General features: G+C 43.1%; 1 protein-coding gene and 1 long non-coding RNA gene across 5 annotated transcripts in view; one reads left to right on the top strand and one right to left on the bottom strand.

Annotated features, from left to right (window-relative positions):
- znf638 (zinc finger protein 638) overlaps positions 1-5,853 on the bottom strand; it is a 58,389-nt gene extending 52,536 nt beyond the window's left edge. For all 4 annotated transcript variants that reach the window (XM_069190362.1, XM_069190818.1, XM_069190603.1 and 1 more), the window contains exon 1: positions 4,535-5,853. In XM_069190362.1, the coding sequence (XP_069046463.1) occupies positions 4,535-4,647 (113 nt within the window). In that variant the 5' untranslated portion in view covers positions 4,648-5,853. The remainder of the gene's footprint in view (positions 1-4,534) is intronic.
- On the top strand, positions 2,787-21,843 carry LOC138239449 (uncharacterized). Its single transcript, XR_011189950.1, has 4 exons — positions 2,787-3,091; positions 10,628-10,858; positions 13,173-13,378; positions 21,318-21,843. It is a non-coding gene; the product is annotated as an uncharacterized lncRNA (long non-coding RNA).
- The last annotated feature ends 4,406 nt before the right edge of the window (positions 21,844-26,249 follow it).

The following is a 26,249-nucleotide window of genomic DNA, read 5'->3' as shown; positions in this document are numbered from 1 at the left end:
ATTTACTCGGCTGATGCCTCTATGGAACATCAACTACAACAGGAAGAACAGAACAGCGAATGCTTACAGACACCAGGAGGCCATGTGATGTGCCCTCCTGGTCAGTAGTTCCTATCCAGGTATCCAGGGATCAACTAACTACTACTGATCAAACAGGCTAGAAAAAGGATGAATCACTGACTTCAGTGGAAGCTCAGGGGCAGCTGACGAGTCTCAGGTGGCACAAGAGGAAACAGAGAGAAAGGTCCGGCTACATCAGGTCTGTCATACCCACAGCCCCAGCGAGTGCTCTGGGAGAATCCCTCCAGAACTGCGACGTCTGACGTTCAGCTACTGAATATACAGATTTCACAGAATAAATCTCTGACATGATCAAATCTGTAGATTTGACCTGATGAAAGCTGTGGTGCTCACAATGAAAAAGGCAATTTAATAAACTAAAAAGTTACTTAAAGACAGACACTGTGTCCAAGCTAGTCTCTGTCTTGCACTTTTGCGGTACTTGTGCTCAGTTTTTATTTTTAACCTCGCTGGCCTTAGGAACAGCCTGCTGTTTGTACATTGTCAAATTTATTACAGTATGTCCTTTTTTTACTTCTGAAATATTTGACCTTTTTTAAATGCTTATTTTAAGTCTGAGCATTTCATTGGGCCATACATCAACAGGTGGCCAGAGTGACAGATGTCCTGTCCCATTAAACAGCACAGGGGCAGCTCCTGCCTGAGTCTGTAAAAACATGAGCCCAACAGCAGGGAGGTGAAACTTATAGGAGTGAAAACAGGGAAAATCTGATGACTGGTCCTCGAAATTTCCTTGACAAACTGCATCTGAATTCAATGATATCCATTATCAGGAAGCCATTATTCCTGGTTCAGGTATTGGAAACCTGAAACTTATCCTGAATGCATAAGATGCAAAAAGTTCAAGTAGGGAGCTGCATCAGCATGCACAGGCTGTAAAGAAACACGTAAAGGTTTATCCCTGCTGAAAAAAAAACAATACTTAACGTTTCAGCTGTGGAGCCTTCTTCAGGTGTGAAGAAAGGTACACTGGAGAATGCTCCACAGTCGAAATGTTGTCTTTTTTCTTTTCAGCATGGAATTATCCTTTACTGTACTTGTTCCTAAGATGCAAGAAGAGGCTATGCCCAGGACATGACCCAAGTGCATAGCAGGTTGCACACACACAAGCACATAGGTTCAAGTTATAAAGCCAGAGTTTAAGCATGGCTTTGGAAGGTAAAAGAAAACCAGAGTGCCTGGCAAAACTTAACTTCGATCCAGGGAGAACATGCAAACTCAACGAATAAGCCCAGAATCAGACTCACGATCGAAGTGTTGAGACAACGGCACTAACTACTATGCAACAATGCTGTATATAGTACTTATATATATGTGTGCCTTGACAGGCTGAGTGTATTTATATACACTGTATTTCATACACTTTTAATGCTGCTATTGTTTGTCTTATATCCCAAAAGTAGTCTGAAATCCGATTAACAGCTATGTCTTAATAATCAATTTTAAATTTTAACCTCAACGCTCCCAGCAATTGAAGAACACGATCATCAGGAAACAGCAGTGCGAGTGGGGGACAGGGAGACCAGCAGGAGCACATCAGCTACCTCATGAGGTCCAAAACTGTGAGCTTCTGTAAGAATTTACTCCACTTTGTGTTAAAGTGGCATAATGAGATGCAGCCTTGAGCAGGCCTGCAGTGAGTGAGACCCTTGTGAGTGGGCAGCAGGAATGGCCTGAATGTGGCTCTGTCTGTGCAGTAAAGCCCACAGACTCTGAGCACCAGCGTGGGGTTGGAGAGTCCACTGAGCTGCAGTTCTCCAGACACATGTCTCTGTGCTGTCCCCCATGGCCCCAGCCGACCTCCCCCTTCTCAGAACTGTCTTTCGTTCTTCTGTGTGCCACCAGTCCGTGTTAAATGTCAGCACCAAAACGCAAAGGTAACAGGTAACAAAGTCTCATCTTCTGGAATGACACGCATACACTACTTACAGTCCCAGCATTTCGGTCTTGTCAAAAGCCTCTCAGTAATACGCTGTAGGTGTGTTGTCTCTTCGCCACACAGCATTGCTAGATAAGGTGTTTTTCATTGTGTCTCCCTTGCAATAACTGAAGATAGACCTGCAGGCTGAGATGTTCACTCCACTGCCTCCACTGTGAGCTGATCTGCAGACACAAGCCCCCTGTCCAAGGGATGGGAACAAGGCCACAGAGACGTCCAGTGGACTGCTCCTCCTCTGCACCGAGATGCCAGGGCCTGGCACTCCGGCTGCCCACCGTGGGCGAGGCTGGCTGTCTCCCTGCACAACACTGCAGTCATTCAGCTCTGCGGGACGGAGGCCCACCAACACTCCAGACAACACCAACAGGAAAAACAAACACAGCACTGGAGCACAGCGCTGCTCTGTAAACACGCTCTGGCAAAGAGGCCGTTAGGGAGGGTGGGTCAGGCACCAGCTCTTTAACAAACAACTGCCAGACCAGCTCACACAGAGGTATATGATGGGCGTTTCCTATTCTGATTTCGTTTCTACAGAGAGCTCTGGCTCCATTAGCTTGCCTTAATTAAGCAGCCTTGACAGGCTGAGAATACAAGTGCCGTGAAAACAAGCAAGAGCAGACGCAGGCACAAGCGGCCGTGTCCTGCAGCCTGGCCTTGCTCGTGAGCATGGCATGCAGAGCTCTGAAAGTGCACACGTGTCATAGGAGAACTGGACGGCTCCACTATTTTAGGGGTACACATTGAAATACAGACAGGGCCGGCCACCCTGCCTATTAAAAAGATACTGCAGAATTTTCTGCTGCTCTTCGGCTTCACCACACTAGCTCCAATAAATTCTTCCAAAAAACTGTTTGCAAAGATGCCTCAGAGCTGATTCAACAATGTACTCATGGGAAACACACTAGTGGAACTAGGGGAAAAAGCAGTGCTGGGGAGCCCAGAGACAGAGGACTATGTGCTTAAACTGGTGCAGCACAGATTTCTCCTCACTGTGCTCAAAGGAGTCATTGCAGAAGTGGTTTTATTTTCTTTTGAGCATGTGACCTGTGACTGTATAAAGCAAGAATCTGGGTAAGAAATATAGCTCGTGTTACATGATATGTAATAGTTTAAAAAAAATATTTGAAACAAACATTAAGCCACTTGCCTTGTAGCTGAGAGGAGCTCAGCTGATGTTATGAATGCAGAGTAGCTCTGTTTCTAATGCAGCGAGGTTGTGTGTGTTAATGGTGAAATGTGTTTCAGTTGAGTGAATCTAATGCAGTGATAATGTGTGTGTTAACGATGCACTGTTGTGTATGTTTCTAATACAGCAAGATTGGCATGTTCATAATGCTACTGTATGTTACATGTGCATGTTACTAGGGCAGCAAGGATGAGTGTATTAATAATGCAACGTGATGTCACCGTGTATTTCTAATACAGTGAAATTGTGTGTCTAATAATGCTGTGTTAGAAGTGTGTGTCTTGTGTTTGTCCCTCTCTCACCCTCCTAATGCCTAAGAAACCCATTAAATCCCTAAATCCTTATGTTATATTATTGAAAAACATTTACACTTTGTGAAAGAGACACTTAAATTCCCATCTCAACACATTTGAGATCACAGAATATAAGCAAGGCTGTGCCTGGACAGTATTGAGGTGGGAGACCTCTGAGGAAACCTGTCACTAGACTACTGCTTTAGGCGGTGTTGCTAGATTGGCAGAGGAATTCTTTCCATAGAACAGCAAAGCCCCAGTCTGATGAGCAAGGACACACACTCAGGTGTGATCTCTAAAGCAGCAGGACAAACAGTAATACACAAACACCCAATATCACAGACAAATCTCCAGACTCAGAACAATTAGAGTCAGGCAAAAGCATTTAGGAAATAGCTACAAATGTACACAATGTGATTTGTACTATACCATTTCTGAAACTCGCAATCTGTTAAATATACTGGGAATTCCTCATCTGCGTTGTTAGCTCCTTAGCAGGTGTAAAAATCTTAAGTACAATCCTGACTGATTCAATGCCCTAATGTTTCAAAGAAAAGAGTATTGCAACAATCAGCATTTCAACAGTTCAGCTATAATAATGAAAAATCAAATCATATTTTTCAAGTAATCAAGAAATGGAAGTATAATAAAAAGTAACTCATTTATCTGACAATTTCAAATCTACATTAAACTGGAGAAGTAATCCTTTCCAGATTTCTGTCAGTCATATAAATACTCTACAAAAATGCCAGAGGGCCCCAGCTCAATACAATTGGAGAATATTGCTAACTATATTTAGAATTTAAAAAAAAAAATAACTAATGATATTGCTTTTCATTTTTTATCAATATTGTCTGCAATTGTATTTCAAAGAAATCTTCAGAGTGAAAGGTTATAAAGTTATATGCTCGCAGAAACCAGTTAGTTTCTCTTCCTGCGCTACCTGCCTTCAGGACCGATTCTCGCTCACGTTACTGAAGCTTGAGCAGGTCAGCCAGCACGATGACGCCCCAACCCACAGCGCGGTCTACTCACCGGTTGGCCGGGTCTGGCAAGGCTGGGCAGGGACTGCTGATGGCACTAGGAACTCCTTCCTGGGCACTGAATTTTCTGCTGGATTTGGGCATCTCTCCTGCCAGGGATGCCATCGGTTCCCCACTCCAGACCTTCCCCGGAGACTTTAAATAAAGTGCCCGTGAAGTAGAAGGAAGAAACTCTGGAGATAAAAACCTGGCGATCAAGCGTCTGCCCAGGCTAAACCAGAGAAGCGTCTTTGCAAACGGGGCTGGTGTCTCCCGGCTCTCCTTCTTTCAGAGCTCAAGGGAGAAGAAGACCCAGGGACGGCTGCTCCTGCACTCTGTCAGAGGTTCTGCCTCCTCCTTGTGGCTGCAGCTCAGCGTCACTCGCAGGACCCCTGGTGGGAGTGAGGTGATGCATCAGCACAGGGGCTGAGCAGAGAGCAGGGAATTGCAGACTAATCCAGGTTTTCAGTGAAAGTACTACACTGGGTAGATCCTCCTGGCTCCAAGGATTTTCCTCAGTGAAGTGCAATTTAATCAAAGAATATCTACAATAAAAAATAGACGTTGTAAAGTATTCCAATAAAACTCTGAGTGGCGTGAAATCCAAGGTGGAGATGTTACCCTATGAGCAGTCCTGTGAGAGCGGGTGATTGGGAAATCCCGGTGCTGGTTTTTGACTCCACAGTGATTGTGTTCATTTCCATTGTGAAGCGTCTTGGCATGTCAACATCCAATTTAAAATTACTGGCTACGGCTAGCAGTTTCTGGAGCCATGAAGGAGAATAACTTTGTTAATCTGTAATTGCCATGTTGTGTCCAGGTCATTTCACATCGCCGAACCACGTGTTACCCAAGGAATGGACTGTGTCTGCTACTGAATTGAAATCTCTGCACCACAGACTTAAGACACTAAATAGCTAATCCAAGGAAAAGGACCTGTCTTCAGAGTTCCATTGATCTCCAGTCAAAGCCATTCCACAGTTCAGAGCATACTTAAGATCCACAAGAGAACAACCAAGCTCTCCTTCTTTTCTCTCTCTCTCACCGTGCTTTTCTTCCTCCACGCTCTCACGTCTTCTGTCTCTCTCTGTGAAGAGCAAGCCCAGTTCCTTTCCCCTTGCTGGACGAACAGTGACTCCCCCTCCCCCTGCACTCTGTGGGTGCTGCCTGTGCCCTCCCTCTCTCTGGGGACAGATGCACTCAGCAGGGTGGTATTGCTGCTGCGAGGGCTGAGCCTGCGTGTCTGATGGTCTTCAGGGATGCCCAGGAAACAGATCCGAGTGGGAGAGGCCAGAGCTGCTGTGAAGTCTATCCCCACAAGCTGCCTACCAGCCCCTTCAGCACAGTCTGTTGTCCAGAGGCTCCAAACATTCTCTTAATCAGCACAGGAATGTGCTTCACTCGACAGGGGTTAAGCAGCTGTCATTGAGAGCTCAGGGTCTCTATGTCCTAATTAAACTCCCCTCTGTCACTGCAAAGGCAGCTCCCTGCTCTGCTTTCTATCCTGAGACAAAGCTATGAGCCAGGGAGCTGTGCTTCCTGGGAATGGCCAACATTGCACTTTAACAATTTAAAGATTCAATGGAGAATTTGAAAAGGGGAAATGAGTGTTTCTATCTTTGTGCAAACACTTTATGGAACGCCTCTGCTCTTTAATTGCAGAATGTAAATGTTTGGCATGTTTTGTACTTTTTCATTTGAAGTTTGAAATGAAATGCTTTTACGCAAAGTAAAACCTGTGTCTCCTGCAGAGCTATTGATCCTCTCAGGATGGGGTGAACATAGAGAGAGAACACACAAACAGCACCCCAGGAATTGAACCCAGAGCCCCAGCACTGTCATACAGTAATGCTAACCATTGTGCCACCATGCCTGTGTTTGAAACAACAACAGTACATTTATATATAGCACCAGTTCTCACAATCAAGACTTTTTTGCTCCACTCAAAGAAACCACTTGTGAGGCTATTTTCAACCCATCAGGACTTGGGGAGCTGTCACAGAGCTGTATCAATGCCCCCTGTTGTGTTAGAATCAGGGTGGCTCAGGGGGTCACCGAGATGCACCTCAGTGATATCCTACCTGACCTCTTTGCTCTGTCCTCTTTGATGTGATAAAAGGTTCTCTCTGACACTGCAGTGTTGAGAAATGTATGCACAGTTCAGTGACAAGGGCTCGCTCACAGCCTGAGAGCTAACACAGAGAATCCTTAGCATCATAATCATAATATAAAACATAATGGAATCTGACCATGTGCAATTAAATAACAAAGCAAATGACCAGTCTGTTAGTCACACAGCACAAAGCTTTCTTTCTTCAGAGTGCTACTAGGCCTGCATATAACAAGATGTGTACTGTGAGGAATGTTTGGTCAGTATTGTTGTGCAGCAATCTGACAGCCACACAGGGAGTAGTAAACAACTAAGATATCAACAAGGTCTTCTTTATAAATATTTTAAATTGTTGGTATTATTTTTCAGAGATTTATTCATTTTTATACATGATTTAGGGACAAAAGGGTATTAAATACTCTCTTCTAGCAAAGCTTGTTAGAATTCTCTGCCTTTGGAATTTAGTTCTAATGCATTAATGCTTTCTGATTGTTTCAAGTGCTCTGTCATTCATCAAATCTAAGAATATGTCTTTGTTTCTTTTGACTTTTACACAAGGCAACTCTGCATGACAAACAACACACTGACACCCTGGCAGACATGAGCGAGGAATGACTCCGAAACGAGAGCAATGGTCTTCTGCTCTGGACCATCTGAACTCTGACCTGTTGATTATTCAGCCTTTATTCAGCCAACAAGAAGCTGAGTAAATAAGTTGAAGGGTTCAAAATGTGCATCAATTCTCAATTTATGGATTTAACACCTCAATATCTTGGCAGCAGAAAACTGCAGTGGAGACGTTTTTAAAACACAGACAAGTGCAGAAGCAGGTTAAAAAATATTTAACCTAGCATGTAGTTCAGTTACAGAGATCAACTGACTTTTTAATTATCTTTTTAATTGCTTTCGATTCCTAAACTTGCAGGAGTCTGCTTTTTAGTTGTAGCTTTCCCTATCTTGATTAAAACCTCCAGGCTCTGAGTAGAAAGAAAAGGATGTATCTAATAAAAGAGTTCAGCTGCAGGTGTAGATCAGAGGCTCCCTGTCCTCACACTGGAGGATCAGTGGGTCTGCAGGTTTGATGCCCAGCTGGGCTCACAGCAGCCTGCATCAGCTTTAACAGCTCACAGCTCTTCAGGACCTCCAGCATTCCCTGGTCCCACTGATCAGAGTGACTGTACACCCCAAAGCTCACTTTAAATAACTGGGGTCCCCTGAATATAAATCTCTTGGTGAGGGAAAGTATTCTAACAGTGTCTATGTTGTTAATTCACCTGAAATTGTAACACCAGCTTGCTAGGAGCACTTGAATATTCAATCACCGATGGAAGAGACCTCACTGTCAATCGACTGTGAACGATGTGGAGCTGACACCGTGTCAGCGCAGTTTGATTTCGGACAGGCAGAGGTGCTGGGCGGATCAGGGTTCACCTCGGAGACGAAACCCCAGAGCCCTGCGATCCGAGATGAAGTTTCTCCTGCGAAGCTGAGCCTCCCGCGCTTTTGGGGAGTGTCTGGAGGGAGTGACGGGGGAGATTTACAGCTCCCTGCAGCTGATCGATTGCGTTTCCCTTCAGTGTCTTACAGCAGCTGTTTGATTGCAACTTCAAACGACAGAAGGGGTAAACTGTTTTCACAAGGACTTTCAAATTCTCAGGGCTTGATCTGTGTGACCGATGAGTTACAGTGTTACAAAAGCGGGAACAATTAAAACAACATTTACAGACATCTACATGCATCGCATGTCAATGTAAATTGGACATGAGAAGGCCACTCAGAGCTGCCATTTCCTCTCACCTGAGCCTGAAGAGTGGGGGGGTCACAGTGACGCCCCAGCGCACGAGCAGGGGGTGCCAGGTCCAGCAGCAGTTTTCTATGGGCTTGTTGAGGATGACACGGGGAGAAGCTCTATCTGTTTGGTTTGAGTGGCTTGTGCCTTGTGTCGGCCGAGCAGATCCACAGAAATGTGTTCCTGTTGTGTGTTTAAATTGAACCTGGCCTTGCAGCAGACTGAACTTGCTGGCCAATGTTCCCAGAAGCCAATTACCTGTTTTTGGACTGTAGGAGGAAACCAGAGCACCATGAAGATGACAATGCTAACCACTGTGCCACTGAGCCTATCACTTACTGAATCCTCTAAATTCAAATTAAAAAAACCTAAATGGCATGATACACTTAACAAAGCATTTACAGACATTTACAATACAAACATACAGAATTATTGGACTAATGTATGTAAATCAAAGACAAATTCTCATTTACTTTAACATCCTGAAGACCCATTTATTGTACGTTTATTAGAGCTTTCCGAGTAAAGTGGTCTCTCTGTTGTCATTACAAAAATCCCAGGGTGTTTCTCGAAAAGAGTAGGGGTAACCCCACCCATTGGCCTTTACCAGTCATGGCCTCCTAATAGTCCCCATCTATGACCTGGCTTCATCATTCTGCTCTCCTCCCCACTGAGAGCTGGTGTGTGGAGAGCATACTGGCACAGTATGGCTGTTGTCACATCAGCCAGGTGGGGCTACCATTGGTGGTGATGGAGGGGATCCCCATTACCTGTAAAGTGCTTTGAGTGGAGTGTCTGGAAAAGTGCTATATAAGTGTAAGGAATTATTATTATTAAAGTACCTGGCTTCAAGGTACAACTGCCACCAGCATCAGAATCAGGATTTGAACCCATGATTCCCTGGGCTGCTGGCTGGAGCACTTGTCACACCTCCACAGAGTAAACATGTCTTTTTGAAGTTCATGAGCTTTTCACATGCATCACTGGCCTACTCTCCTGCCTCAGGCATTGAGCATTTCATTTATAGTTACAACTGTGTTGAAACAAAGCGCGGTTCTGATAGCCGCAACAATGAAGTCATTGATGTGTGCTCAGATTACTGACGCATCTGAGAGCACACACAACAAAGGCCTATGAGGTGGATGTGCGTGATTGTGTTCCTGCGCGAGGGAAGCCTGGAATGCTGCTAATTGCTGTGCGAATTGCCGGAATGCAATGTGATAACATCATCAAACTCTTCAGAGAATTTAGGCCCAAACTGGACTCAGAGCTCAAGCGACACCTGCTGGTCACATGTGTAGGTGCAGCAGCTCGCAAATATGGAGCTGCATTGACACATGAAGGAATACAAGAGTACAAGAAACTCTGCGAATGAGAGGAGCTAGCTTGTTAAGTTCTTGATAGTTAACTGTTCTTACGAAAGTAAGAAATTGCTGCACATATTGGATGAAAGGAGGAAATTTCAGTAGGTTAGTTTCCAGCATAGTTGTGATATCTTCACCAAGGATTCCAGTTAATAAACTGATTTTCAAGTCCAGCTTCAATTATTCAACTCCAGCCACTGACAGACACTTTACATAGTGTACCTGTAATTCTGTGACACAAATATGTGAATTTGACTGCACACATCTCATATCTATCTATCTGTTTATCTAAACACATCAGGGCACTTGTTTATTTCACTCCTCTCTGTTGCACACTTGCCTCTCACACTCTGGATCTGCAGAGTGCTTCAGGACTCTTGAGCCTGTCCCTCAGTCCTTGAGTCTTACTGACATGTCTTGAGCTCTGGGGTAATGAAGGGCCTCAGGCCGCAGTGGTGCTTGGTCCGATAGGGACTGCAGGCCCCGTGCCTGAGAGCCACTGGACAAGGAGTCCGCTGTCCTCTGCCATCAAGAGCCCAGTGTTCACGATAGGGGATTAGAACAAGGACTCGCATTATAAACGCGCCTTGAAGAATGGTGTTTCTGTTTATGCTTTCTGTTCCAGTTCTGTCACTCTGTTTACGACACAAAAGAGCCCCAGTTTGTTCAAGATTCCATCCTTTATCTGTGTTTTACGGATGAATTCAGCTCGGTGTCGGAAGAGCCTCTTATATTCCACAGGCACAAGCAAAGCATCTTGAATGTACTGATGTCCAATGGTGTCCTGTGTCTATATCCTGCATAACCTGGCACGGGCTAACACTTTTGTTTCTCTTGTCCCAGAGGGCGCTGGAGCAGTTTCCACAGGTGTCCAGAGAACTTTACCGCAAAGACCCAACTGAGACACTAATCCTGCACAGAAGAGGGGGCACTCTTCTGACTTCAAGGAGCTTCCCTGTCTAAAGCTATGGTGACATTGACATGAACTGACATCCCAAGGCCTCAGACAAACCAGATTTCTATGTTTTGGCCAACGTACAGCAACAGGGTTATATCACCGATGCTCCTGGACAAGTGAGTATTACCAGGGTCTCGTCCCTGAACACTGCTTCCATCAACAGCCTGATGACCCCCCTCATCCACATGCTCAGCTGGCCCAGCAATGCTGGTCTTCAGTGATCGACAGGCCAGGGCTTGTTCCAGTGGGGAGCTGTGTCAGAGGAACACATTAAGCTGAGCGCCTCTCTGGAGACTGGAAGGAGAAGCACATGGGCTGGCTGTTCGGCTTCTTCTGTTGACACCGCAGAGCTCAGATTCTAAGAACAATCAGACTGGCGACAGAAGTATTTTTCCAAGATGAGACCCTGAAAAAGACTCAGCAGCTAAAACAGTGCATTTCTCCTTTCTATTTTCCAGAGGGGGAATAAACTTTTACTCGTTCCAATAAGTTAGGTTGTCAAGTAGTTAAACGTTAAAGATCACCTGGATCAAGGCCTGTAAGTGTTCCCTAGTGTCACCAGACAGGGTTCACAGAGGGCTGAATCTAACTTCAATTTGAATTATTCCACCTCCATTTAACACCAATTCAACTTTTTGAAGATATCTTGAAACAAGAGTACGATTGTTAGGATAAGAAAGACAAAGATTTTTGTTAGGCACACTACTGTAATTCCACAGTAGCACGTGCAGTTTAGGGGAAAGAAACGTCTGAAAAGTAAAGCATTTTTTTTTACATTAATAAGGGGGATTGATTTTTAATGGTATTACATTACATTGTAACTACGCACTACGTCAATTAATATTTGTTTCTCCAAATTGTCAATTTGAAATAGTCATTCCTACAACAGCAACTTGCAACCTTAAAGCATTACTTGTTAGTACGGTGCCCCAAAGCGCAAGGTGATTACCGCTCATTACACTCCACCCTGTGCTGCAGCCACGGGCACTGGGAATAGCCGTGGCGCCATCTAGTGGCTCCAACGAGCCGCTGGTTCCCTCCATTCAGGACGGTAAAGATTTTTTCTCAAGGGTTGGTTCGTGCGTTCCCTGGAGATTAATAATAATAATAATAATTGCTTACACTTGTATAGCGGTTTTCTGGACACTCCACTCAAAGCGCTTTACAGGTAATGGGGACTCCCTTCCACCACCACCAATGTGCAGCATCCACCAGATTACTGTTTGTAAATCGGCACATACTGCAAAACACTACTCAAACGGGATCTCTGCAGCTCCGACAGACGCTCCAGTAAATTACTCTTCATATTGACTTTTACAGAGCAAGATGTATCTTTGCTCTCTAATGCTGCTTTACAACAATTAACAATGACCATCCCCGCCTGTACTGTATCCTGGATGTCGGAAGCTGCTTGAGAGTTGTGAGGGTGACGAGTTCCTGTGGTGACCAGCACCCAGACGGCGTTTGAGAATTTTATGAATAAAATTCTCTCCTGCAAGGGGCGCCATCGATGTACACGCTTAGGTTTCCTGCTGTCGACGGTTTATTGTTCATTTTTTTAAATAACTATTTTTTTTATACGGGATTCCATAAAAAATAGAACAGTACTGTAAAATAAAATACGGCATAAAACCAGCTCAGATGGTTTGTCCCAGTAATAGTTAAACGGTAGTAGATAATGACTTTTCATCTGACTTTTCATCTGGTTTGACCTGAAACATTAAGGTTCAGCCAGGAAACAGCAGAAACCTACTGTGAGTTTTGCAAAAGCCTGTCAATAGCTGATGATCAACAGGACAGGGATGGGACCTGGGCTGCAGGATAAATCCTTTGCTGCTTTGATAAGGAGTTACATCGCTTTACTGCACAAAATGCTACTGATTAGTCTGGCATCACTCACACGTCCCATCACACCAAGTGGGGGGCACAGCCAGCTCAAAGGAAGATGCCTAGCTCACATTTACTTGGACCTTAATCACTTAATTTTCATATTTCAACAAGTCACACATCTTTATCCTCGTCCCAAAAGCTCCTTGTAAAAAAACAGTTGCAGATGAGATGACTGTTACCACATTTCACAAGTCTGAGTCTCATGCTGAGCCCTGCCTCCTCTGCAGTGACAGGCTGCTGCTGCCACTAGCGAGAGGGGTGTGTCTGACAGCACTAATTACAGCCTCTCCTGCTGCTCAACTCTGCATTTTCACACTTTCCATTGTGTTGTTTTCATGTCAATTTAATAATTACAGAATTATTGCAGGCTTTTGTTCCCAGAGCTGTGATATTTTTCAGGTGGATAATATAATTTTATAATGTGTAGGGCACAACAGAGAAATGTATTTCTGTCGTACCAGAAATGCAAAATGCAAACCTGCTAGAAAATAATTAAAGTTTGATTTTCTCTGATTTGAAATTAAACTGATTATCTAAAAGGCTGAACAAGCTCATCAGGAGAACAAGTTCTGTCATTGAGTCTGACCTGGACCCCTTGGAGGTAGTGGCTGAGAGGAGAATGGTGTCCAAACTAGAGGCCATCATGGACAAGGTCTCCCATCCCCTCTATGACAGGCTTGCAGAAATGAAGAGCACGTTCAGCAATCGGCTGATCCATCCACGGTGCGACAGGAGCGCTACAGGAGGTAATTCTTACTTATATTTATATTTATATCTAAATCTATATCTATATTTACATTTATATTTATATTCATATGTGTGATACGATTTTTCTGCGTACTGTTCTGTTCTAGTTTGTTCTTTGTGTGTCCGGACTGCGAGTAACTCTTTTAGTGCACCCCTCACTGTACTGATTGTATTGTATGTAGTAGTACTATTATTATTGTGTCATTCGTTACACTGTGGCTGTGTTGTCTGTGTAAAGCTGCTGTTGCACTGCAATTTCCCTCACGGGATCAATACAGTATCCTATTGATCTTGAATCCTTTATTCTATGAATTGGCACTGAGAGCTGGTGTGTGGGGAGCGTACTGCCGTCGCATCATCCAGGTGTGGTGGAGGGGAGTCATCATTACCTGAAGTGTTTTAAGTTAAAGTTATAATTCAATTCAATTCAATTCAAGGTGCTTTATTAGCATGACCGATAGGTACAATCAGTGTTGCCAAAGCAAATAAAAATAATAAAATTAACATAGAACAAAACAAAAAATAGAAGTAAAATAAAATCTACAGACATGTTACAGACATTTACAACAAAGACATATTATATAATATCGACATATACTGTAGGCGGCTGGAGCATTATTGGGAGACGGACTCACTGTTCCTCAGGCTGTGACAGGAGATCACATACTGGGCTGCCAGATCAACTGAGTTCCCTCCTCCCTCTCCCAGTAGGATTGGGACCTGTTGTGGTTTTGGCAGGTGTGGGAACTCTGGGATTAGATTTCTGAATTTCGGGAAGAATGTTTCTCTAATCCCAGAGTATCTGTCACAGTGCAGAAGGAAGTGCACCTCTGTCTCTATTTCTCCCTGCTGGCAGTGGGAGCCAGGTCTGCCTGTGTCGCCCAGTTTCTATGGCCAGGTTGTGGTCACTGAGCCTGTACTTCGTCAGGGTCTGTTTCTGTTTGTTATTTTTTATTTTGGTCAAATATTCAGCTAGTGTGTATTGTCTGTTTAAGGTTCTGTAGCATTCCAGTTTATGTTGTGTTTGTGTGTGTGTCTCCCAGTGTGTGAGACATTGCTGTTTGATCTGTGCTGTGATGTGGTTGAGTCTGGGTTGTGGTGCTCTAGCAGTGCTGTCCTGAGGCTGGTTAGTGTTGGTGTGGCTCAGGTCGGTGAGCCTCAGGACCAGCTGGCTCAGGGGAAACAGCCCCTCCTCCTCTCCTACAAACCCCCCTCCCCCCTTCGCCTCCCAGCAAGTGATCTTTTTAAGTTTAGATGTACTTATGTTAAAGAAGTCAGGTCATTAAAGACAGGTGATGTTTCCTAACAGATGGTCTGAAGACATTAGCAGAGGACAGAGAGCCTGGCAGTAAGACCTTTGTGTTAACAGCAGTCCATGAAAGATGCAGGTGATCCACTGGGCTCGATTCAATGCAAGTGACTGTTTACAATATTACCAAAGTAACTACTTAGCAAAACAGAAACAAAAAGACAAAAATAACTCAGAGCTAGTCTCTGAGTTTTAAAATTGCAGTCTTTCTAGGTACAGCTATTTGAATCTCTTTGGTGATAGCAGGTAGGTCCAACAACACAAAATCAAGAACACAGTTTCTACCTGTGTGTGTTGAATTGTATACACAAACACAGACCTGGAAAGGAAAGTTTTAGGTGAAGATGGATTAAGAAAGTAAAACGGTGGAAGAAATACTCTGGATCCAGGAAAATGTATTTGTAAAATACAGAAATAGAAAACTAAATTGTATTTTAAGTAAGATGTTTTGCTGTTGAGAGGTATCTGTGTTTGCGTTAGGGCTGAACAATATGGGGAACATCCTTTATTAACATGGCAATACACGTTTTGTCAATGATATCAGCATAGTATCACTGACAAAACATATTAGTTACCAAACTATTTACAACACTGCCATCAGTCAGTCAGTGTCTGTACACAGCTGGCAGAGGAATCCTACTCCGTTGGGCCCCTGAGCAAGGCCCTTAACCCCAGCTGCTCCAGGGGCGCTGTACAATGGCTGACCCTGCGCTCTGACCCCAGGCTCTCTCCCTATCTGTGGGTCTCATGGAGAGCAAGCTGGGGTATGCGAAAAGACAAATTCCTAATGCAAGAAATTGTATAGGGCTAATGAAGTGATGTTATTATGTAAGGATCTAATTGATTTTATCTTGTGCCTCAACTCTAAAACAAGGCCAGATCATTTCAGTGTTCAGTGTCATGTTTCCATGTTTCCATGGTCCCATGCTAATCCAAAGGCAGGTTAAATAACATAAGAAAGATAAGAGAATCTCATCCCATCCAGTTTCTTGAAAAAAAAAACAATGCTGAAATGTTGTTTCAGCAACATGTCCCATGTATTGATTTCCCTCACGGGATCAATAAAGTATCTATCTATGTCTGGATGGCTTGTTCCATACTCACACAACTCATTGTGTAAAGATGTGTCTCCTGCTATCAGTTTTGTATGTCTTGTCTTTGACGCTAACTAAGACGTAATGAAGTGGCCACACTACAGGGCCGTGCCAAAGTGCCCAGGGCTCAGGGGGCGGGAGGGAACGCAGGGCGGATGTGGTCTCAGACACGAGGAGACGGTGCTGACGAGCTGGGAGAGCTGGGAGAGCTGAAAGGCCTCCTCTAGTTTACACCTCTCCTCTCCGGGGAACTGATGACTTAACAGCTCTCAGAGGACTCACAGATTCTCACAACACCCCAGCAGTCTCAACTACAAGAGCCTTTCACTAACGGCATAGATTTCACAGCAAGACCTCAGTTTGAAGAAACACAAAGCACAAGAGGTGACAGTTGGGCTCTAGGTATGAGGACAAGTCAGGCAACAGGCAGAATAAACAGACTCTAGGGCTGCTACTTTGAAACCACAGATGTACAATGCAGCATGGTAGTGGTAAACAAGAAATAAGTAAATAAAAACTTAATTTTATAGTTGTCATGTGTCATTAGGAATTGATATATGTGGTATCTGAGGTGCTTGAAAAAGAGTAGAATTTCTTGATCAATAACATGTTATTGGTTAAGGAAATTCTGAAAGCTATGAATGTAGATGTTTCTCTACCCACAACAGTTCCGGACAGGATAGTTGTGATTAACAAATGGTGTCCTGTCTTTGTCTGTGTGAAATATCTCTCAGGGTTCAGTCAATAAGTTTGTGCTAGACGTTTATTTAATTAGTGGCCTAACTGAGAGAGATATCAGAACAGCTTTAACTTCTTGTCTGAGGGACAGAACTTAAAGGGGGTGAGGATTCTCACTAAGAACTTTTAAAGTTTAACACTTCTAGTAACAACAAGGGAGGAATAGAGGAGACAGGGCAGAAGGAAGGCATGGTGTTTAGGGTGTCCTAGTGCCCCTGTATGAGTTTATACAAGGTGCTACAGTCCCTTCAATCTTCCAAAGACAAACTGATTAGGCTTTTTGTTGCCTCCGAATTGTTCCAGTCTGTGTGTGTCTGTGTGAGTCTTGTGATGGACTGGCTTTCTGTCCAAGGTGTGATCCCTTGCTCCTGAGACACGCTCCTGATAGCCACCAGCCTTATTGTGGTGTCAAGGCTCCACAGCCGAAACGTTGTGTTCCCTGTAATGAGCAAGTACCAGTCCAGGATGCAGTCATGCACTTCTAGGCTGCCGCATGTACCTATTACTGATGGGTCTTTTACTGGCGAAATTCAAGTCAAGCACCTCGCTCAAGAGCACAAGCACAGTGCCCCACCCAGAACAGTCCAGGTACAAGTCCAGAGCCCGAACCGCTGCTCCACCCTACTGCTCAGTGCACGCAGTAGCACCAGCAACACAATCCCTGATGATGAGGCACGAGGCCAAAGTGCAGTCTGCTCAGTATCCAGTGCAGCTCTTACTCTGTCTCACCCACCAGTGGGATGTCTGTGAAGCTGAGATCTGTTCTATTACTGGCACTGGCAGCTGTTTTTCTCCTTTCTGCCCCAGAGAGTGAACAGCAGCTCGTGTCATCTTGCTTCCTTCGACACCGGCTAGTGGTGGGAAAGGGCAGGAATGTCACCGGCCGAGAATGTCTTCCCCTTGCTGTTCTCACATCCACCAGGAGGTGGAGCTCTGCACTCGGGAGCAGAGCCTCAGGTCTGGAGCAGAGCAGGCCCTCCCTGGGAGCTTCAGGCCTGTAAATAATTAACTTTTATGCTTGACTGGTCAGAAGGACCATTTATTCACATTGTACAGTTGACAGGTGATTTTAAAGAGCGCTAACTTTGCAGGACTGGAGTTCAACACGATGAGATTCAAGAAACTGGCTCTGGAGTAATTTATTTAAAATATACATAAATTCCAACAGTCACAGGGCATAGAGCGCAAACTAGTCCTACAAGTGTGAGGTCCTTTGCTATTCTGCACAGAGACTTTTGTTAGTCAGAGCTGCTCCTTCATGCTGTTTAATAGACCGTTCTGTGAACTGCAGTTAACTGCAGTTATTGTTGCTCTGCTCGTGTACAACCATTCCCTAGTCTCCCTGCCATTGTCATTGAAAGGCTTCCCGGCCTCTCATTCATTTTCCCCCGCCTGCCTTTGTAATCCTCGCCTGAATGGCTGCTCGCTCTGTGCTGCCCAGGCCATCTGCTCTGCCCAGCTCCACGCTGTTGCACCTCTGACCCCTGTCTTTCTGCATGCAGCTCATTCGTTCTACTGGACAGCCTGCCCTTGCGCTGCCTGCAGACAAAGCACAGGCATTTTAATATTAAAACCCCTTCAGATACGCTGGTGCTGCTCTTCCCCCAGCTGTCCTGTGGGTGTTTCTGCTGATCCTGACTACCAGGTGAAAGCTGCACTACAGTGGGAGGTGGAGTGGGACCCCACCTGAGATGAAAGACACTGTATATGAATGAATCACAAAATGCATGTTTCTTTTTGATCACAAACTAAATTTGATCTTTGCTAACTGAATCTCTGCATAAGGAAAAGTAGCTCAGTGCAATATACTCCAGGGAATATTCCCTACAATTTTTTTCAATCTTTGTTTCTATGTGGAAGGCACTATGGTCATATCTTCAGTCCTCGCTATTTGCTTTTCTGGTCTAAAAGCTTGAATGGCTTTTTTTGCATCTTGTGAGAAGACTGGGTCTTTTATTATGATTTTTTAGAGCGGTTCTGTGAACTATTCAGTAGCCTTGTGGCGCTGTGCTTGAGCTGTGATCCAGAATGAAGAGCTGTGGTGATTTTTTAATCTTAGGTGCAGAGAGTGCTGAAGATTTTTTTTCATAGCAGATGTAGTCAGAGTACCAGTCCTTTTGCTTTGGAGCCTACTCAAGCTGACACAGCTACCTATTTGAACTACTTTCTGTAAACTACTTTTTACATTATCATTCTGCAAAGTCTGTTTGCTGCTGTCAATGTGTTGAAAGGGATTTATAATTGGTATCAAACCTGTACCAGTCTCCGAGTTCCAAAACTGTTGGACCGTTGCAGATTCTGCAGAAGGCAGAAAGAGCTCATTGTGGGTGTTTTTCATGCAACTTTACCCCCACCTGTGTCTGCTCATCATGTTTGATAAGGAATCAGCATGACTAAGTTCAGGAGAGGGTGTTTAAAGCTCAGTATACAGAAGCTGTGTGACACAATATGCTTGAAGGGTATTTTTGAATACCCTAGCATAGAAATAAACAAGTTAGCCAAAAGTCTAAACAAGCAAGCAAACAAATCAAATAGATCAGAGCTCAACTGGAATGGAAAGCAGCAGACACAGTTACCCCAGGACAACTGCACCATAGAGCCAGACTTCACACATTATTTGTTTTATATTGTTCATGAAAGATTGTATTTGCCAAAAAAATATGTAGCTGGTTGGTTTTATTACTCAGGGGAGCATATTGTACACACTGCCAACATACTGTGTAATTGTGCATAATGCTTTAGCGATACCTGTGTGACATGGTCTGCCAACGAAGCTTCTTTGTATTGTATTGATTAAAGAAAAATTGCAAAACTGCCATTTCCATGACATTGTCAGTTGTCCTTTTTGCTAACTCAAAAGAACATTATCTAGTGCTGTAATGAACAAAATAGCCTTTATACTTAGTAGGGACTCAAATGAAATGGCAAACACGTGCCTGGAAGTAAAGGGTCTATCAGCGACACTTTTCTCCAGTCCCCTGGGGATCTTTCCTACAGTTTCTACTCTGGACAAGGAGTTGCTGAGAAATGTGACTCAACAGTGGGACAGCCAGTATGGGGCTCGGGCAAGGAGGAGGAGGGCTGTGTTCTGAAAGGGAGCAGGTCTCTCAGTGTGCTGGGTGTTCCTTCAGCCGGCTGTACTGCGTCTCAAAGCACAAAGCAGCCAGCAGGGGCCCCAGCCAGCTGTTCCCACAGAGAACGGGCAGCAGCTGCAGCAGCTCTGACAGCACATGGCGGGGCTGAGGTCTGTGCAGCTATTGTGCACAATCGCTGGGGAAATTGATATGGAAATGTCAAGGGCACTGGCCTCTCTGGAGCGCTACAGGGTGTCCGCTGGCCTTTCCTGCCAGGAGCGGGCAGACATGCCCCTGGTCTGAGGGGAGAGCCCCGAGCCACGTGGGACAATAACAGGAGAATTAGTGATCCCCTTCTTCACACTCACACTAAGACATCACTGCTTTGTGTCAACTAGAAATAAAGAGAAACATTTACAAATATGAAAGCATGGAATTATCTGGAGAAAGGAAAGGTGCTTTATTGATTTTAGCAGGGAAAATGAATAACAAGCCTGACAGCTGTTTATAAATGTCTAATTGCTAAAACTATTCCGTCTCATCCTATGCAGGTGTGTGATATAGCACATTTAACACTTGAATGAGAGAGAATATAGCATTTGAATGAGAGAGAATTTCAACCAATATTCACCATTTATAACCAGAAATGTCTGTTTTCAAAGAAATTATAGGAAACATGTATCTATCTTTAAGGTCAATCAAAGACTTTATGTCAATGAAAGAATCAATGGTTGCATTAAAAGAGACAGACTCTGTGTTAAACTTATTCATATATTCTGAAGGATCTGCACATATAGTAACTGTTTTTGAAGCCATTTCAGCATTCTCTGACTTTTATTGACTTTTATTGCCTCCTTCAAGTGTGCAGGGCCAGAAGAGCTTTAGTAAAAGAAGAGGTGTGCACTTTGACATAGCACTAGATCACTGAGGCCAGAAAACAGAATTAGTAAAGATGCAACAACGTGCTGGCCTGTCCCATGCCTCCATTGAAAAACTATGATTTCAAATAAATCTTGTAATCAGAAGTAGTTCAGTTGGGGAGCTGCGTCAGCATACGTAGGCTGCAAAGGAACAAGTAATAGGTTTATTCAATGCTGAAAAGAGAAGAGAGAAAACACGACGTGTCGGCTTTGAAGCCTTCTTCAGGTGTCAAGTAATAGTAATAAACCTATTACTTGTTCCTTTGCATTCTTGTAATCTGGGCTGAGTCAGACCAAGCTGCCCTAGTGAGGACACACACCTGGAAGACCAGGCTTTCCTTTTTGAAACTAACACCTCGCCTCATCGAGCAGCTCAGGCCTGGCGCATTCTGTCAAAGCCTTTTTCCTGTGATACAGAAGACTCGCTGTCTGTCCTGCACTGCGATGCTGCTCACTGTTATTCACAAGTATTATGTGTGAATAAATTGAGCTGTGTTAAATACTCTTCTGTATCCTTGTGCTATGCAATGTATGTCGTAATAGTGCTTGTACGTAGTCCCGTAATGTTAGAGTTTTGTTAATTGTAGGTGCTGCTTGTTCAGTTTTGTGCTTGAAATGTGTAGTACTGTTTACTTACAGTATGAATGGGTAAGTGAAGCACCAAGGTAATAGTTTGTGTCACTTGGTTTCAAATGGCTATAAATTATGTAGTTGGTAGCAATTATTAAAATACACAGTAGAACAAAATCACTGAGGCAAGTCATGCAAAGTCAGAGTTTGTGCGTACTTGTTTTTCTTCACAGTCAAAAAACTGGACAGTGATTGGAAGAGATAAGCAAGAACTCTGCCTTACAAAGTGCACAGCGAGGTTATCACACGCCATGTCAGTCCAAGAACACCTGGCTGGCTCACTGCCTGCAGCTGAGGAGCATATTTTAAATGTCAGCATCTCTGAACAACTGAACTGACAAAAGATAACAGGTCTATAGAGAGCAGGAGAGACCTGCACTCCCAGTTTCTCAACTTCCCTGTCTGGGTGCTACTTTGAAACCTTCCTACGTTGTGATAAAGGAATCCTGAAATCCCGAAGAGGTATGTTAATAGCTCTGCCTCTGTGCGTCAGCTGTCTAATTGTGCTGGATGAAGGAATTCTTCACATCCCCAGAGAGAGAGCTGCAACCATGAACTCCAAACATTTGAATGTCATCTATCCTTGTTATTGAAATTTTAAAATTCAAATTCAAAGAGCTTTAGTGACATGACCAATGAACTGTAATGTTTCAAACATAATGACATTCTGTTGGGGTGCCAATCTGTTATTCAACATAATAATGATAATGAACTGTTACTGCTATCTTTTCCTGGAAGGTATTAGAATGTACAGTAGGAAATCAGTTTGTTAGTGGAACAGTTTTTTTAAAAACAGAAAATATAACTCTGTTGTAACAGAACAACACAGGAAAATAACAAAATTAAAGATAATTTTCTATGCCCTTCACAAGCAAATTTAGCTTGGTAGACTATTTTGTGAGTTGACGTTAGAGTCTGGGACATTCTTAGAGGTTGTTTTTGCTTGCTTATATTTCCTGTAATTGTTTATACAATTGTACAACGTTACAATTGGATGGCAAATATTTTACACCACGTCCCATAACATGATCACTCCATTCCCCCAGGAAGAGAAAGGGAAATGTAAAAACTGAGGCAACCAGAGGGTTCTAGTGTTTGACCAGCCTTGACTGGAAAACTGCTTAACAAATTATTTCATGTGGAAAAAATAAATAAACAGAAAAGTACAGTTTTAATGCCCTTTTCTCCACAGTCCCAGACAATATCATCCATCTAATCTCCTGAAAAGTTCTCTATTTCTTCTATGCCTCTTCTCTTAATAGACCATTAAACTTTTAAAATTTGCAAATATACTAAATTTGTATCCCTGCTAAGGTGAGGTAAAAAAGATCTGAATGAACTTCTTTTTATTTATTTCAGCCTTCGTTGCATTATTCTGTTCAATGTTTCTTGGCCTTTCTAATATCTGTTTTACCTCTGCTTGCAGTTCATTGCACTCTTTTACTTTAAGTACTGTAGATCCTGTTCTTTTTAAGCATTTCTGATAAAAGTGATTTTTGGAGTTGTTAAACTGTGATTAATCTGTTCTGTTCTTGAAGTACAATCTCTTTAAGCTTTTACCTTCCATTCTCTACTGACTCTATTTTCATCCTGTCCCAATCTATTGCCCTTCAGTAAAGTGTAAGTCAAACCTCTAACTTCTCATTCCTCCAAGGTCTGCTTCCCTAAAATGGTCAACTTTTAAAATTTAAATTCAACCTGTATCGTTTCAAAATACACTTCAAACCACACCACATTATAACCATAGTTCCCTAGTTGTTCTCACACCTTGATTAATTGAAAAGTCTAGATCAATACAAGGACTCGAACTGAGCAGGAAACCATTCATCAGTCACATTGACCATTTCAGTTTTGGCTGCTGACATTCCTGCTTAATTATAGGGTGCTGGGGATTTATGATTAACTTCAATTTAATTTAATTAAGAAAATGAATAAAATATTAATATGTTTTTGCTTGAACTTATTAAGGGCTCAATTTGGAGAGTGAGAAAGGGGAGATGTTTTTTCAGCGGGAGACAGATTCTTTGAAAGCAGATCAAAAGATGGAGAGATAACATTTATGTGGTATTGATTGGGTTTCAACTTCTTTCAGGAAAGAGAGTTTTAATTACTCCAGTGTTGCATATTGCCTAAAACCTCTTCAAAAGAACTGTTATAAAATGTACTCCTATCGTTCATACTAGCCTAAACAATATAGGAAATAGGGCTTCCTCCATTCTCTTTGTTATTGACATCGCAGGAAAGTGAGGCCTCATTCTTCTTGACTCCTGAGGTTTACAGCTTGTAACCACTGCTGACTTTATGCAGAAGAATAAAACACACACCCCTCCAACTGAATTCTGTCCATTTGCATATTTTTATGAGTAAACCCATGATTTTTGTGTTATTTTAGCTCTTTTTAGTGATTGTTTTGTCATCATAAATCTGCCACACATAAGTTATCTCATGACTTCCATGTCTGTCCTGGTGTGTGCTCACAGCCGAGCAGTCAGGCCACTGCTGGAGTCTGCAGTCTCAAACAAAACAAATTCCTGGCTTCAGCTCAGTGAAACTGCTCCAGCGGGTGATAATGTTCCAGTGGGTGATAATGGCCTGGGGGAGTGGGCTCCACAACAAATCATAGCAGACCTGAGAGGGGTCATGAAATGGACCCCCCAGAGTGTTTTCCCTCTGTCGCTGTGGGAACACAACCCCCCTCCAGAAGCCCCATCTTCCTTCACTCAGGATCCAGCACTGAGTCCCCGTAATACTGTGAGACCTGGACTGTTTCTAATTTCATTTGTATTGTTGCTGCAAGTGTACCACGTCTCATTATAATCCAGGGGCAAACTGATTTTCTCTCAGGGAAAAGGTGAATAGAAAACTGCTGGCACGATCAGGCTGCGTGCGCCAGTTTATCGAGTTGTGCATGCTTTTTCAGGTCGTGCTAGAAAATGATTTACATGCTAAAAATGTGGTTAATCCTGAATTCCATGTCCTTGATCATAACAGGCATGTAGCTCAAGTGCCCCTTTGCACAATCTTTCAAAATTCTCCTAATCATAATATCTATTCAGTTGCCAAAATATTTGTCCTGGTGTTGAGGGGGATAGAACTAACTGGGTTAGCACTAAATGATTATTTTCTCCAAAACTTAAAAAGGGGTCCCAATGTAGACTAATAAGTTGACCTGATTGGTTAAGAAACACCGTCAGGAGATGCCTGTGCAGCTCAGCCCAGGAGCAGTCCTGACTGGCCTGTGCAGACGAGGGGACAGGAGGTGCTGCTGGACCCTGTCAAACGCCCCCGCCGGTCAATCACAGTGATCTGCAGGTAATGTTTTAGGTGAGGAGCTACCAGCGCCATGTTGTCTACATGTGATACAGTAACCAGAATTAACAGTGATGCAAGCAGAATTAACAGTGATAGAAGCCAGCTATCGGTGTGAATAAGGTGGATAAGTGCCCTGATCTTGACAACAGCCTCAACCACAACACTAACAATAGGACAGTGTGCAGAAGGTAGCTAGTTCCACCAGTAATACTTTAGATAGGTATCAACCAATGGATTATTATCCATTTTTCAGAAGTGCAATTTAGTGCAATTTTGAAATTCCTAAACTAAGGGGTGACAAATCTATCTGACAGGTCTGGCAGGACAGTTGTTGACTCAGGCCCTCTGGAAAATGACCCTGTTGTGATGGAGTTCTTTTGGGGAATTTTTGCAATGCAAATGTAAAATGTATTTTAAATAGAATTTGTGTTTCTCTGGTCTTCCTAAGTCACCAAAGATTAGTTTTTCTGATTGACTTAAATTGGTTATTTAAACTTACACCAGGGTAAAAATAAAAGATTTTGTCACATACATTAAATGTCACTTCCAAATCTATTACTTATTTCTATAAGTTTTACAAACTAAGACAGACATAAAAACCATAATTAGTATCGAGAGGAATTTATGATCATAAGTACCATAAGTACCTCTATGAATTGGCTTCCTTACACTGCTCTCCTCCCCACTGATATCTGATGTGTGGTGAGCGTTCTGGCGCACTATGGCTGCCGTCGCATCATCCAGGTGGGGCTGCACATTGGTGGTGGTGGAGGGGATCCCCATTACCTGTAAAGCGCTTTGAGTGGAGTGTCCAGAAAAGTGCTATATAAGTGTAAGCAATTATTATTAATTATTATTAATAAAATATCAGACATAAAATATCAAGAGTAATTTGTACCTGGCCACTAGGATGAAGTTATGAGTTAATCAGATGATTTAATCAAACCTTTTATGAGAGCTGTATACAAGAGCTGTATAAACACCACCTTCGAAAACAGCAGCAGAAATCCTAAAACGAAGGCTGATTTCTATATTGGCCTTAAAATACAAAGCTCTCCGGTGCCAGTTAAACTTTTGACAGAACAGGATAAGTAGCTTTATGATAAATAAAACAAAAGAATATATGAATAGGAAAATAAGAAAACGGATTAATGGTGAAGTATAGCCATGGAAAATTACACTTTAATAATGCAGCTGCTGTTCCAGCTGTTGTGCACAGTCCTGGATCAGCAGCCAGTTTCAGAGCTAGTTTAACAGTTAAGTACAATTGCCTTTGGATGGCAATGAGTCATCAGTGCTAGTGAGCCTGAGCTAAAACTAAACCAGTCTGATAAGACATTAGAAATGCAGTTACTGGATGATACAACACAGAATACCCACCTTGGTCCTGTTTAGATTTTGAGGCAAAGGCTTTGAAATTGGTTGTTTTTCTTTGTCCTTCTTGTTGACCAAACAGATAGTCCACGCTGAGCAAAGAAATCTTCTCTTTAGCCTGTAACTGCAGGTGCTCACTGCTTCCCAGCATGACAAGACATGGAGACTTGTACTTCTCATTTTCTCGTTAACAAATCTAAAGACAGACCCATCAAGGACAGGAATCTTACCCTAATCACCTTTTCTTTCTTTATAATTAATGTTTCTGAGGATGTTGCACCGTGTAATATGTATTTGTATTTGTTCTGAGGCTGTCTTGAAGTTTTCTATGTGAGTAATGACCCAAAAAGCACGGAAAAGGAAACACTTTTTTTTCCAAGTTGCATTGACTTTGGGTTTCTTTTGTTTAAAATGTTTTT

Source organism: Lepisosteus oculatus, chromosome 1, assembly GCF_040954835.1.
Source record: "Lepisosteus oculatus isolate fLepOcu1 chromosome 1, fLepOcu1.hap2, whole genome shotgun sequence".
NCBI classification, from domain to species: Eukaryota; Metazoa; Chordata; class Actinopteri; order Semionotiformes; family Lepisosteidae; genus Lepisosteus; species Lepisosteus oculatus.
This window is presented reverse-complemented; position numbering and strand designations above follow the sequence as displayed.